Source organism: Aotus nancymaae, unplaced genomic scaffold (assembly GCF_030222135.1).
Source record: "Aotus nancymaae isolate 86718 unplaced genomic scaffold, 86718_ANA_hifiasm-v0.15.2.pri h1tg000057l, whole genome shotgun sequence".
Classification (NCBI taxonomy): Eukaryota; Metazoa; Chordata; class Mammalia; order Primates; family Aotidae; genus Aotus; species Aotus nancymaae.
Window position 1 is genome coordinate 6278457 of NW_026988471.1, and position 13065 is coordinate 6291521.

The following is a 13065-nucleotide window of genomic DNA, read 5'->3' on the forward strand; positions in this document are numbered from 1 at the left end:
ATTACTTTTAAGGGTTGTAAGTCCTGTAATACCTGAAGTTTCTCCAAGGCTTCACTGTGTTGAAGGTGGTCTGAAATGGGGGTGCAGGAACAAGAACAGGAGTAGGGGCACTGGTCACAAATACTGTCTGGAAGGGGGTGGGAAGACACTTACTTACTCCCCAGGCCACCTCCCCTGCAGCCACAGTCAAGCTGTTTGCCCGGGAGGATGCTGCCGCACCTCACTCTGTACCTTGACATTTCATAGGTTGATGCATAGGAAGTTGATCATACCCAGGTCTTTTTGTTCTACAAAATCTGCAAGGTCACATGGCTCCACTGGGCACTTGCCCCTGGTCCTGTTGAAGCCACAATCCTCGCAGAGGAGCTGCCACTCTGCCCACTGCCCTCCCAAGGGTGTGCCCACCAGCTGCTCCCTGTGCTCCCCTCTTCCCATTCCACTATCCCCAGCTCCCGTTCCTTTCCACCTGACTCCATGCCTGTCCCAGCCCCAGACTCTCTCAGGGTCCCTGCCATATACCCGACCCCTGGTCTCCTTCCGGGCGAACTTCTGTTCCTGTGCCTGGAGCACCCTGCTCCACCCTCCTCCTTTCCCTGGGGGCTCCTGCCACAGTTTAGGTCGTGATCACATCCCATTGTCAAGCTTCCCAGTTCCCAGGACAGGGCTGGGGGCTCCACCCTCTGAGTTCCTGCTGAGATCCTCTGCATTGATTACAACCCTGGACGTACTGGATTTGAGTTCTTCCACTGACAGGGCGACTCTGCCATCAGGCTGAGCTCCAATGGCGGGGCCTATGAGTGTCTGAGCCGCCCACAGCAGGCAGGCAGCTGCAAGCATCAACTGCTTGTACTTACACTTTGCTTGTACTTGACATCTTAGAGGCTTGGAAACTTTAGATGGGGGCTGGTGAGTGTTTGGAGCTTGATGACTTAGTTTTCTTTGTCTGTGACATTCTTGTCTCATTTAAATCATTCTCCAAGGATGGTCTAAATCAAAATTCAGAAATTTCATTTTGTGGAAATTTAAAAATCAGAAGATGTCACATAAAAAACGGAATTTCTGGCTTCTCCAGGAAATCTGAATTCACAGCCTCTCCGAGCCTACCTCCCGGTGCTGGCAGCCAGCGCAGAGCAGCAGAGAGCCGCCCTCGCTGGAGTGGCCTCCTGGGCCCAAGCCCCACAGTCCTCACCACTCCGTCTTGTCCCCTGGAACTGAGGCTGCCTGTCAGCTGCCATTTATAACTGTGAAGACGCTCAGCTATTTTTTGTATTGGCTTTTTTTTAAGGTTAATCTTCCCCTCACCCATGCTTTTATCCAGCTCCCGACCACTTCACTCATTAGCCTCACTGCCTACCTTTTCAAGGTGCTGGGCTACACATAGATCATGATTATACTGTCAAAACTCTTGTCTGCTTTTATAATTGGAGTTTACAGTAAATGTTATTGGTAATAATTTTAAATGCAATTCAGATACTAGGGAATATTTGAAAACTGTTGTCTATACCTTGCACATTTTTTATGCATGGCGCAGTACACCAGAACTTGCATATCTTAACTGTTTTCACTTTGAAAAGTCTCCCCAGGAGACACTGTTCACACTGTTCCTGCCATTGCTTTCAAAATTAGCTTGTGAGTCACATGAGAAAACTGGTTTCATAGCTTTAAGGTCACGCCTGGTTTTCAAAACAATGTTATCTAACCTGAAAACCAACCTTGATCGCCAGATTCGGTGTCTCATGACTTCCAGCTTTTTGCAAAATGAAAGTCATTCTCAGAAGGAGGCCAGGGCTAAGGTTTGCTGGGGGCCGACTCTGGGCTTCGTCCCTCTGGAGATATTTGCACATGTGTTATCTCCTTTGCTCCTTGCAGCAACCTTTGTTCAGTCTTTATCACACTCTCTGTGGTCAGGTTGGTCTGCAGTTTGCTTTTATTTATTTTTATTTTTTAAAATTTATTTATTAGACTTTAAGTTCTGAGGTACATGTGCAGATTGTATAGGTTTGTTACCTAGGTAAACATGTGTCATGGTGGTGGTTTGCTGTATCCATCACCCCATCATCTACATTAGGTATTCTCCTAATGCTGTCCCTCCCCAATCCCCGCACCCCCTGCTATTCCTCCCCTAACCCCCCACTCCCCAGGCCCTGGTGTGTGATGTTCCCCTTCCTGTGTCCATGTGTTCTCATTGTTCAACACCCACTTATAAGTGAGAACATGTGGTGTTTGGTTTTCTGTTCTTGTGTCAGTTTGCTGAGAATGAGGGTTTCCAGTTTTATCCATGTCCCTGCAAAGGACATGAACTCATCCTTTTTTATGGCTGCATAGTATTCCATGGTGTATATGTGCCACGTTTTCTTTATCCAGTCTACAGCCACACCACCCTGAATGCACCCGATCTTGTCTGCAGTTTGCTTTTAAATTGGAGAAGCATTTGAGCTAGTGATGACTGTGTTATTGTTCAGTAGTTGTTATAAATAATAACTACTGTTTATTGAGTGCCTGATACTTACGTGCTGGCTTCTAAGCGTAGCATGTGCAACTCTGTAATCCTCACAACACCCTGCAGAGACCGATGCCGTTAGCCTTATTAGTCTGTTTTGCAGACGAGGGAACTAAGACACATAATACTTATAAATAGCACACCTAGGATCCGTCTGTCTGAAGACTGTGCTCCTCAATGTGAGGACATTCTGCTTCTCTCATTGCTTCTCACTCTGTTGCCTTCTACGAATGGACCAAACCATCATGATTGGTTGGAATGTACACCCCAAGTGGAGGATTGTCCACTACCAGTCATCAGACAGCTCACACTAAAATGAAACTACATTTGATGCTCATGTCAACTAGGAAGTTTGTGATAGATCCTTCAGCCAGAATGCACTCAAAATACTTCAGCGAATATATACCCATAAACGTGTTACATTCTGAAAAAGCTGCTCACTCCAAAGGAGTCATTTTCTCCTGCTGATGCTGGTTTGATTTAGCGAGTTCAAACAGTGTAGCGAGGACACCCCAATAATCAGCGATAACTTCTCCCGACAGTTTATCATTTATTCCTTCAGATGCTTTTAGGAATATTCTTACCTGTCTTTTAAACATTAATAACGTGAGATGAGTCATACCTGATGTCTGTGTTACCTTCCTTTAGCCATGTTGAACTCCTGCTACCCTTTATCAAGGGCTTCCGACAAGCTGCCCCCTGCACCGTGCTCCCGTCACAAGCTCTCTCCTCTCACGGGCACACTTATGAGAAGCTGGGCTTGGAGAGCTCTCTATGGCTAGTTTGTAGCAGAGCCAGCCCTGACCTCCGCTTAAAGCCCTTCGTGCTAACTCTGCAGACCTAGCCAACCTCTCAGGGAAACAATTTTGTGAGAAGAGCCAGGTGGCTCTAACCAAGTGAACAGTGTGTGTTTATGTGTGTGTATTCGCAGCATTTGTTTATTTTTTTTATAACAGCAAAGCACATAAAGTTTATATCAATCCTTTGGAAAGTAGACAGCTCTGTGAATAATGACACAACATTTGGCCTTACACTATTATTCAGATGCCTCCGTTATAAGAAGCTTTTCCCTGTATTTTCTTTTGTTTATATATATCTCTGAATTTAGATGTGTGATGATGTTGCTTTTTTTATTTTCGTTTTACCTAACTCAAAGTGGCAGATTCACAGTGTTTTGGTTAATTTTTTTTCTGGAGTTTCCATTTCTTTGTTTTCTGGTTTTTGTTTTGTTTTTTTATTTAATACCAAGAGAACTCAGGCCCTGAAGTGGAGCTAATGCTCCCAGCATGGCCAGTGCCACTGGGTCTCTCCTGGGATCTGTTTGTGCAGAGTTATCACGGAGTTTTCTCCCACAGTGCGGCTTTCAAAATGGAAGAGGACGACGCGCCCATCAAGCGCTGCCCCAAGTGCAAAGTCTACATCGAGCGAGACGAAGGCTGCGCTCAGATGATGTGCAAAAACTGCAAGCATGCCTTCTGCTGGTACTGCCTGGAGTCCCTGGACGTGAGTACTGCCCTCAGCTCCACCTGCTGCGTTGAGCTTTGAGCTTTAGATTTGGAATGAGAAAAACAGACCAGCTATTTCCTAAAGAGCTTGGTGCTTATTCCTGTGTAACAGTGAAGGAACACTATTTCGTGTTTTTCCTGTGATTATGAAAACATCAACTCCGTAGCGCCACGGCGTCAGAAGCCTTTGTGACTCATGTAGTTCTGGGGCCTAATTTATGCAGGTTCAGGATCCAGCCTCGGTTTTAAAGGGGTCTTACAATCTTAGGTTTCATCTAAGCGGGGCTGTCATTGTCAGTTTGGGCTGCTGTGACATAATATAGACGAGGCAGGTGAAATGACAGACATTTATTTCTTATGGTCCTGGGGGCTGGAAATACAAAATCAAGGTACACCAGATTTGGTTCCTGGGTTCCTGGTCAGGGCTCCTTCCTGGTGTTCAGGGTAGCAAGGACAGGCAGAAGCAGGGACTGGGGAGCTGCTGGGCTTGGGGCCACTTTTAAGACTTCATTGACACTCATGTCATCTGCAAGGCAGGAAAACGTGCAAGCCCTTTGCTCTCTGGCAGGATGTTCGGAGTCACTTGGGGTGATTGGCAAAATATTAAGGGAACTATTAGGGAAGTTATAAGATTATAGTCTCAAACCTTTTAGAAGGGCAAAAGGTTTTAATGAGACTGGCTGAAGGCAGCCAGTTCTTACGTTAGAGCATTAAGTCATAGGGTGTAGATTAAGGATAATAGAAGCTTCCCCAGTTAAATCTGTTTTCCCCACATTCCTTTGTCTCTACTCTATTTACTCATATAAACTTTGTGCCAGGGATGGGGAGGTTGAAGGGGGATTACCTATTCATGGTGTTTGTTCTGGGCCCGGGAACCAAAACCTTTTATCATTCATTAAGCCACTGTTTTAACGATGTTAATTATCCACAAGTGTGTTGACTTAGAGCCTCTGTTAGGAAATCTTTACCAAATAAATGTGAAGAAGAACAGGGAGAAGTTATGGTTTAGCTGCAGTCGCCCTCTGAGAGCAGCTGACGTCCATCCCTAGCCCACTCAATTCACTGTATTCTGGTGTGTGTGAGTTGCATTCATTCATCTGTTGCTGAGTCAGGGTCGGCAGGGCAGACCTCCGCAGGTGGCAATCAATGTCTCAGCAGAATGGAAGTTCTAGCTTCATACAGCAACCTTCTCCTAATTGTGGTCTGCTTGAAGGTTTCTCAAACACACCATACTGTGTGTGGCTGCCTGTGGTATTGTGTTATTGGTGCATACTTTTTTAAAAACTATAATTAGGCTGTGCATGGTGGCTCACGCCTATATTCCCAGCACTTTGGGAGGCCGAGGTGGGTGGATCACCTGAGGTCAGGAGTTCAGAGCCGCCTGAGCAATATGGTGAAACCCTGTCTCTACTAAAAATACAAAAAATTAGCCAGTCATGGTGGCATGCACCTGTAGTCCTAGCTACATCAGAGCCTGAGGCACAAGAATCACTTGAACCTGGGAGGCGCAGGTCGCAGTGAGCTAAGATGGCACCATCGCACTCCAGCCTGGGCAACAGAGCAAGACTCCATCTCATAAATAAATAAATCAATAAATCTATAATTGAGTAGCAGACCTATTTATCTATTGAAACCATTGTAGCTAGGGACAGTCCAAGCAAATCAAGTCATGTGTCATGAAGTGATATATTTGTATCTGTTCTGCACAGCAAGGATGAATGCACCCAGTCCATCCAATAATATTATTAAGCCATTCAGGTCTCATTCAGATAAAGCTGTGGGGCAGTCAGAGCAGGTCCATGCTTTAGATATTAGCAATTCATCTGCCCAGAGACTATTCTTTCTTATCAGTGCTTCTGGGTAAGTGTGTTCATACCATGGGCTATTTCAGAGCAGTTCAACTTCACACATAATGGCTGAGATGGGTCCCCTCAGGCCTCAAAGGTGAAGGAGAAGTGGGTCAGACCAATGGGCAAAGCCGAATGAAGCACTGGCTGAGATGTTTGTCCAGAAGAAAATGAGTGTCTCTTTGAGATGGAATATTACATAGGGCAACAGGTCTGTAATATAAAGGCTACCTTAAAACATTCGATTCCTTCTTTTGGAGTTGTTCCTTTGAAAGGCCTGTTGTCTCTTTACGAACTTTAAATTACTAAATTAATAGTAGAACCTGATGTAGCTGAGCAAATCTGGGTAAAATCTCACCATCTTCTATCCTGAGGCTTCATTTTCACTTCCTAGGCAAGCTTAATGAATCAGCATGGCAAGATGAGTTTTCTTTAGCTCAAGTCCAACTAAGCTGTTCCTGGCCCTGATGTGTTGCGGAGGGGATTTGTGGAGTGACATCTGAAGCCTTTCAAAGTTTTTTAGGGCCTTCAAAGTCTTATTTATTTATTTGCCTTTTACTGTATTCCAGTTTCTTTCTTCTGAAAACTGATCATTGAGTTATGATACAATATCTAATATCTGGCCTGCAACTTACTACTCTTTGTAACTTTCCATAAAGAAAGGAGGAAGTGAAATGGCAACTTTCCTCCACCTTGTCACAGAGCCTCTTGCAGGTCATTTAGGGACAGCATTACACATGGACTCACAATAGTTCGGTTTCCCCAGGCTCCTTGGACTAAGTTACAGGGACTAGGAGGGAAGCCTATGTTCTTCTGCTTCCAGCACAGAAGTGTGTCCTCTCTGCCCTAGTCCCTGAGGCAGGCCCTCTCTGTCCACCTCCACCCTGAAGCAGGCTCTGCCTCTTGTTAGTGGAGAGGAACCAGGCTGCACTTTTCCTCCATCAGAGTCATCCTCCTTATGGCTGGCAGAGTTGCCCGTGTCTTCTGTGCAGATGAAGAGCTGCTGAGAAATGACCCTGTGGTCAGAGGAAGCGGATGTGAAGGGAAGGGAGTCTACTGTGGAGACCCTTTACCAAAGACATTAACAGTGATTTAGGACAAGCACATAAATGCACTGTCTGAAGCCAGCCAAGAGCACTCAGAGGAGAGAGGAGGGCTTTCCACTGTGCCTTTCTCAGCTGTTTTCCCCTAGTGCTTTCTGGCACATGCAGACATCCAGGTGTTACGAATATTTCAGACCGCCTCCTTCACATCGTGGCCCTTTCTCCGTCTCCTCTGCACCTGGCCCAGCTCATCTCCCCTTGAATCCTCACTGCTCCTCAGCTGTCAATGCTGGCCCAGCATTCACCGTTTTCTGTAAACAGGGACATGTAGTTTCTTTTATGTATTTTTTTTTTTTTTGCAGTAGATAGTGAATGTTTATTGAGGTAATTGTTCCAGATCAGTATTATACAATTTGTTCTGCATACCCGTTTCACTTTAATACACATAGTATTTCTGTGAGTTGGAATGAGGAAGGCCAGAGAGGTTTATCTTTCTCAAACTAGTGAGGAAGGGACAGCCGTCAGTCCCTGATCTTTCAAACTCTACAAACCACCTGTTCATGTTAGACCAGACTGTGTCAAGCCAGAGTTTACGTGGACAGTTTAAAGCTGAAGGGGCGTGAACTGCCCTGGGGGATTTGCTCCTTCACCCACCTTCTCCCTGATTGCAGCTTCCTGGAGCATGCGTGGTGGTTTCATTCCCACCCAGAACTTCTTTGAACAATAGGAGGAAAGTATCCCCTATCAGGAAACAGATCTTCATTCCTGCAGCTCCAGGATTGTTATGCCCCAGGGCTTCGTCAGTACACTAAACATCACAAGTCAGTTTCTAGAGTGTAAAACCATATTTGAGTGCTTTTATCAAGGGATAAGAAAAGAGCTTTTTTTAAGTCAACATTCATTTTGTTCATGAAATCTGGGGGAGCGTCAGCAGCTCTGCTCTGCTGGACGACATGCGGGTCTGGTGAGATGAGAGCGGGGGTGAAGTTCTTGACCTTGAGGAGCTCCTCATCTCTCTGGCGAGCCCCCATGATCTAGATACATCGCTCTAAGGAGTCTGCATGGCTAACGGTGTAAAGTCCCTGGTGGCCCAAAGAAGGAGTCAGCAAGTTACTGGGTCTGTGGGCCTGAGGGTAGCTGAGGACTTGGAGGCTGAGTGAGTTTGTTCACCAGAGAGGACAGAGTGTGCCAAGCCAGGTTACTACCAAAGACCTGGGCATGATGAAGCAGGATGTGACCTCACTCGTGGCCTGGCCAGAGATGCTGGAAAGATAAGGTGAGGCCCAGACGATGGGCCCTGTGTATCAAGATCAGGGGCCTGGCCCCCAGCACGGAGGCCTGTGCTTTCCAAGGACAGGATGGATCAGAACCACTTAGGGAGTGTGAGGACTGGGCCCTGCCTCAGACCTCTGAGTCAGTATCTTCAGCTTCCAAAAGCTGTCCAGGTCCCTCGGATGTGCAGCCAGGCTTGTCCATGTCTGCTGGCAGAGATCAGTAACCACTTCTCAACTGGGTAGTCCACAGGATTTGGTTTGCATTTCAGAAAACAAATTCAAAAGCTTTTAAAAAGCCTGCAATGCAAGACCTTGTGAGAGGTGGTCGAAAAAATGGAGAATGGGCTCATCTCAGTGTGTAAATGAATATCAGTGCAAAGGAAATTTCGGTTAAGAGTTCAAGGAGGAGAGAGCTCACAGTGGTGGAAGTGGACAGAAACAGCTTCGTAGTCCAGAAAGGTGTGGCCAGAAGTGGCTTTGTGTTCGCCTGCTCCTCCCCTTCCTCTCACAGATGAGGCAGCTAGGCACTGATGCTGGGCGCAAGGTGGTAGCTGGGACTCCAGTTACCAGCCGAGGCCTCCTGCTACTGCACCCGTAACAGCCAGGATCTGATGGCTCTCCACTCACTGTGCATTTAGACACCAGGAGGCTGTACCCCGAAACTCAGCAAACTCAAGGCTGGTGTCCTCCCCACAAGGAGAGGAAGGCTGGCTGCAGCCCCAAAGCTATCCTATCAGAGCTGATGGAAGGGAGCAGAAGGCCCTTACCCCTCTCCTGCTCCTCCTGGTTTTCAGAAGAATGACTTCCTGTTCCTTCAGGCACATGGGACCCTGTGTTCATTTGCTCTTTTCTGAAAAAGCGCTGTCTGTTTACAGCCCTCGTTAAATGAATCAGCAGCTTCGCCCCTCCGTGGCGCCAGGTGCCTCACCATTTCCTGCATTGATCAGGATTGAAAACGGTGCCTCCTGGTCCTGGAGGAGCAGACAGTTTGGTATAGAAATGGCATTTCTCTCATGCCAGCAGGTAGTCATTGAGATTTGGGTGCCAGGTACTGAGCTGGGGAACACAGTTAGACCAACATGTGTGAGAGTTCCAGCTCCAGGAGATGGAGGTGGGATGGAGAACGCCGGGAGGGAGGTGTCCTCAGGAGTGCCGGAGTGCAGAGAGCCGCTGCCCACTTGGGAGGGTCTGAGAAGGCGCAGATAGAAGGTGCTCCCTGGGCTGCATCTTGAATCATGAGAAAAATCAAGTGGCCTGAGTGGAGAGGAAGCACTTTCTAGGTGAGAAGCCCGACCTGATGGAGGGGGATGGGCCAGCAACAACGAAAATCATCCAGTCCTGGGAATAGCCCTGTCCCTGCAGCGGGAAGATGCCAGTGCAGAGGGAATCACACACAGCCGGAGCCAGCAGGAGCTCTTTGGAGCAGACGTGACCTGCGTGTTTAGTAGTCCTGTGTCTCCACGAGATCCCTTCTTTCCCACAAGCTCAGAATTGGCCACTGCACAGAGGCCCTTCTTTGATCTGGGCCTGACGGCTGGTCCAAGGCTCCCTCTAGTGCCCGAGGCTGTGCTGTCCTGGGTGGCTCTGTGGTGAATGGAGGCCCTGGGAGGAGCGGCCTGGCCCACAGTGGCTGTGGCCAGGTGTTCCCGGGTGCGTCCCTTCCCCTGAGTCGCCCACGTCTCCACTTATTGTGAGCACAGGAGAAGAAATTCATCAAAGGCCAAGATGCTCACTGAACTCAGCAGGAACCCCTCGTTCACTCTGTCTGTCTCTGCCCTCACAGGATGATTTCCTCCTGATACACTACGATAAGGGACCTTGCCGGAACAAGCTAGGCCACTCCCGGGCATCTGTGATCTGGCATCGGACACAGGTAGGAGGTGATTCACCTGGAAGTTTGATCTCAGAGAGAGAGAGAGAGAGAGAGAGAGAGAGAGAGAGTGTGTGTGTGTGTGTGTGTGTGTGTGTGTATGTATGTCTTGAGTGTTTCTAGACTTGCCTATAGGATGAAGATCTCTTGGATAGAAAGAGCTAGTAGATGTGGTTCTTGCTGGGTTTTTGCTGAGAGAGAAAGAGAGAGAGAGACTCTGTGTGTGTGTGTGCGTGTGTGTGTGTGTGTATCTTTAGTGTTTCCATATTTGCCTATATATAGGATGAAGATCTCCCGGATAGAAAGAGCTAGTAGATGTGGTCCCTGCTGAGTTTTCGCTGAGAGAGAGAGAGACACTGTGTGTGTATGTGTGTGTGTGTGTGTGTGTGTGTGTGTGTGTGTGTGTGTGTATCTTTAGTGTTTCCAGACTTGCCTATAGGATGAAGATCTCCTGGATAGAAAGAACTAGTAGACGTGGTTCCTGCCAGGTTTTTGCTGATCTAGGCTTATCCTTACAGAAACCCTGGCCCAAAGTTAGCGTCAACGTGCATCACAACCATTGTCTGATGGGTCTTCAACGTCAGACTTCAGATCACTTGCACATGACTCATGGCTTTGGTCATGAGCTGCTGACGGTGTTTACGTAATCCTTGCCTAGCCCTTAACAAAGAGCTTTCTCTGGAGGCCCTGAGATAAGCAAGGTAGGAACAGAAATGGATAACAGGAAAGGAGTGGAAAAATTTCCTAGGTCAGTGGTCCCCAGCCTTTATGGCACCAGGGACTCACTTCGTGGAAGACAGTTTTTCCACACACCAGGAAGGGGGATGGATTTGGGATGATTTAAGCACATTGCATTTATTGTGTACTTCATTTATGTCATTACTACATTGTAATATATAATGAAATAATTACACAACTCACCATCATGTAGAATCAGCGGGAACCCTGAGCTTGTTTCCCAGCAACAAGATGGTCCCATCTGGGGATGATGGGAGACAGTGACAGATCATCAGGCATTAGATTCTCATAAGGAGCGTGCAACCTAGATCCCTCACATGCACAGTTCACAGCAGGATTCGAGCTCCTGTGAGACTCTAATGCCGCTGCTGATTGACAGGATGCAGGGCTCAGGCAGGAATGTGAGTGATGGGGAGTGGCTGTAAATACAGATGAAGGTTCGCTTGTTTGCTCCACCGCCCCCGCCTCCGCTGCCACTGTCAACCTCCTACTGTGTGGCCTGGTTCCTAACAGGCCGCAGATAACTGCCAGTTCATGGCCCAGGGGTTGGGGACCCCTGCCCGAGGTGGTAATGCCTGTGCAGACTTTGGAGTTGATAAAGGAAACTCATGTTGGTGAATATTAACTTGTGCTTTAAACACATATATATTACCTACTGTGTGCTGGGTACGGTTCTAGTAGCTGGAGATACGGTGGTACATGAGACAGATACGTCCTTCTTCTACGGAGCCTGCATTCTATTTGGGGTCAGAGATGATAAATCAGCAAGCCCCCAGAACCTGATAAATCAGCTAAAGATGATGCGATGGGGAGCTGGTCAGAGATGAGGGCAGGCACAGACCCTTTAGTGCTTGGCAGGCCACAGAGCGACCCTGGATCTCTTACTGAGTGAGTGGGAAACTGGGAGGGATTAGCGGCAGGAGGCGTTTGGCTGCTGCTCCCTGCCTGCTCCTCCGGGGGCGTGAAGGGCTCAAGTCTGTGTCTCCTTTACCGCATTTCTTGGGAGAGCCTCTGAGGCACGTGTGTCAGCCCCATCCGAAAGACGGAGAAACTCAGCCTCAAGGCAGTTGCCAGCTCGAGAGAAAGGTCCACCTACAGCTGCACTTCCTCCACAATCTTAAATGCCGACCACGTGGCAAAGCGTGTGGGTGTCCATAGCCAGGGATAAGACACGCCTCCTGTTAGGAGCAGAAGCTGTGCATTCTTGGCCTCCCAGGCCGTAGGTCTCTGCTGCAACTGTCAACACCTGGTGGCACGGAAGCATCCAACAGTACATCAGCGAGTTACCTTGGCCGTGTTCCAGTGAAACTGTTTACACAGGCAGGTGGGAGAAGTGGCCGGTGATGGTTGTGTAACCCTGTGAGCACACTGGAAACCACTGAATGGGTGTACTTTAAATTCCTGAATTGCGTGGTACGAGAATTATATCCCAATAAAGCTGTGTGGATAAACAAAACAGAACAGAGATGAAGTCAGATTTGGCCCACGGGCCGTGGCGTGCTGCCCTCTGCTCTAGAGCTGGTCCCAGCTCCTTTGACTGTTGTCTCTGCACGTGGCCTTGCATGGCTAGAATCCACACCCCTTCCAGATCTGATGTGGCTGCTGTGACAAAGCACTACAGGCCACGTGGCTCAGAACGGCAGAGACATATTGGCTCAGTCCTGGAGGTCAGGATTCTGAAATCAAAGTGTCAGCAGGGCCAGCCTGCCCTGAAACCTGCAGGAGAGACCCCCGGCCTCGTCCAGCTTCTAGGGTTTGCCGGCCACCCGCGGCATTCCTGGGCACATAGGTGCGTCACTGCAGTCTTCCGTCATCCTCCGGCCGCCTCTTCCCTGTGCGTCTTCACCTCGTCCTCCGCCAGTGTCCGAATCCCCCCTTTCTATCAGGATGTCAGCCATATGGGATTGAAGCCCACCCTAGTCACCTCATGTTAACTTGATTGATCTGTAGAGACGCTGTTTCCAAAGAAGGTCACATTCTGAGATACTAGAGGGCTAGAACTTCACGTATTGTTTTTTTGGGGGGACACGATTTAACTCATAACACCTACAACCCCCTCTCCACACAGCATAGAAACCACCCGGCTGCATTCCTCTGCGTGTAGTTTTCCCCGGGCTGTAGGTAGGGGGATGACTGGGCGCTGATTTGGGGGACCCAGCATTTGCACAGCCACTGTGTTAGTGGACGTGGTGTATGCACCTTGGTAGAAACTGAGTCACAACTTGGTGAGAGCCTGGACCATTGCCCAGCTCTGGCAGTTTACCTGTAGAGAAGGTGAATACCGGGTG

General features: G+C 48.3%; 1 protein-coding gene across 5 annotated transcripts in view; it reads left to right on the forward strand.

Annotated features, from left to right (window-relative positions):
• The window catches only part of RNF144A (ring finger protein 144A), a 321607-nt gene that overhangs the window by 103128 nt on the left and 205414 nt on the right, over positions 1–13065 (forward strand). For all 5 annotated transcript variants that reach the window (XR_010337882.1, XM_021667208.2, XM_021667207.2 and 2 more), the window contains exons 7-8: positions 3856–4003; positions 9953–10042. Coding sequence is in view for 4 of the 5 variants with exons in the window: in XM_021667208.2 (XP_021522883.1) it covers positions 3856–4003; positions 9953–10042 (238 nt within the window). In the remaining variant the exon portion in view is untranslated. The remainder of the gene's footprint in view (positions 1–3855; positions 4004–9952; positions 10043–13065) is intronic.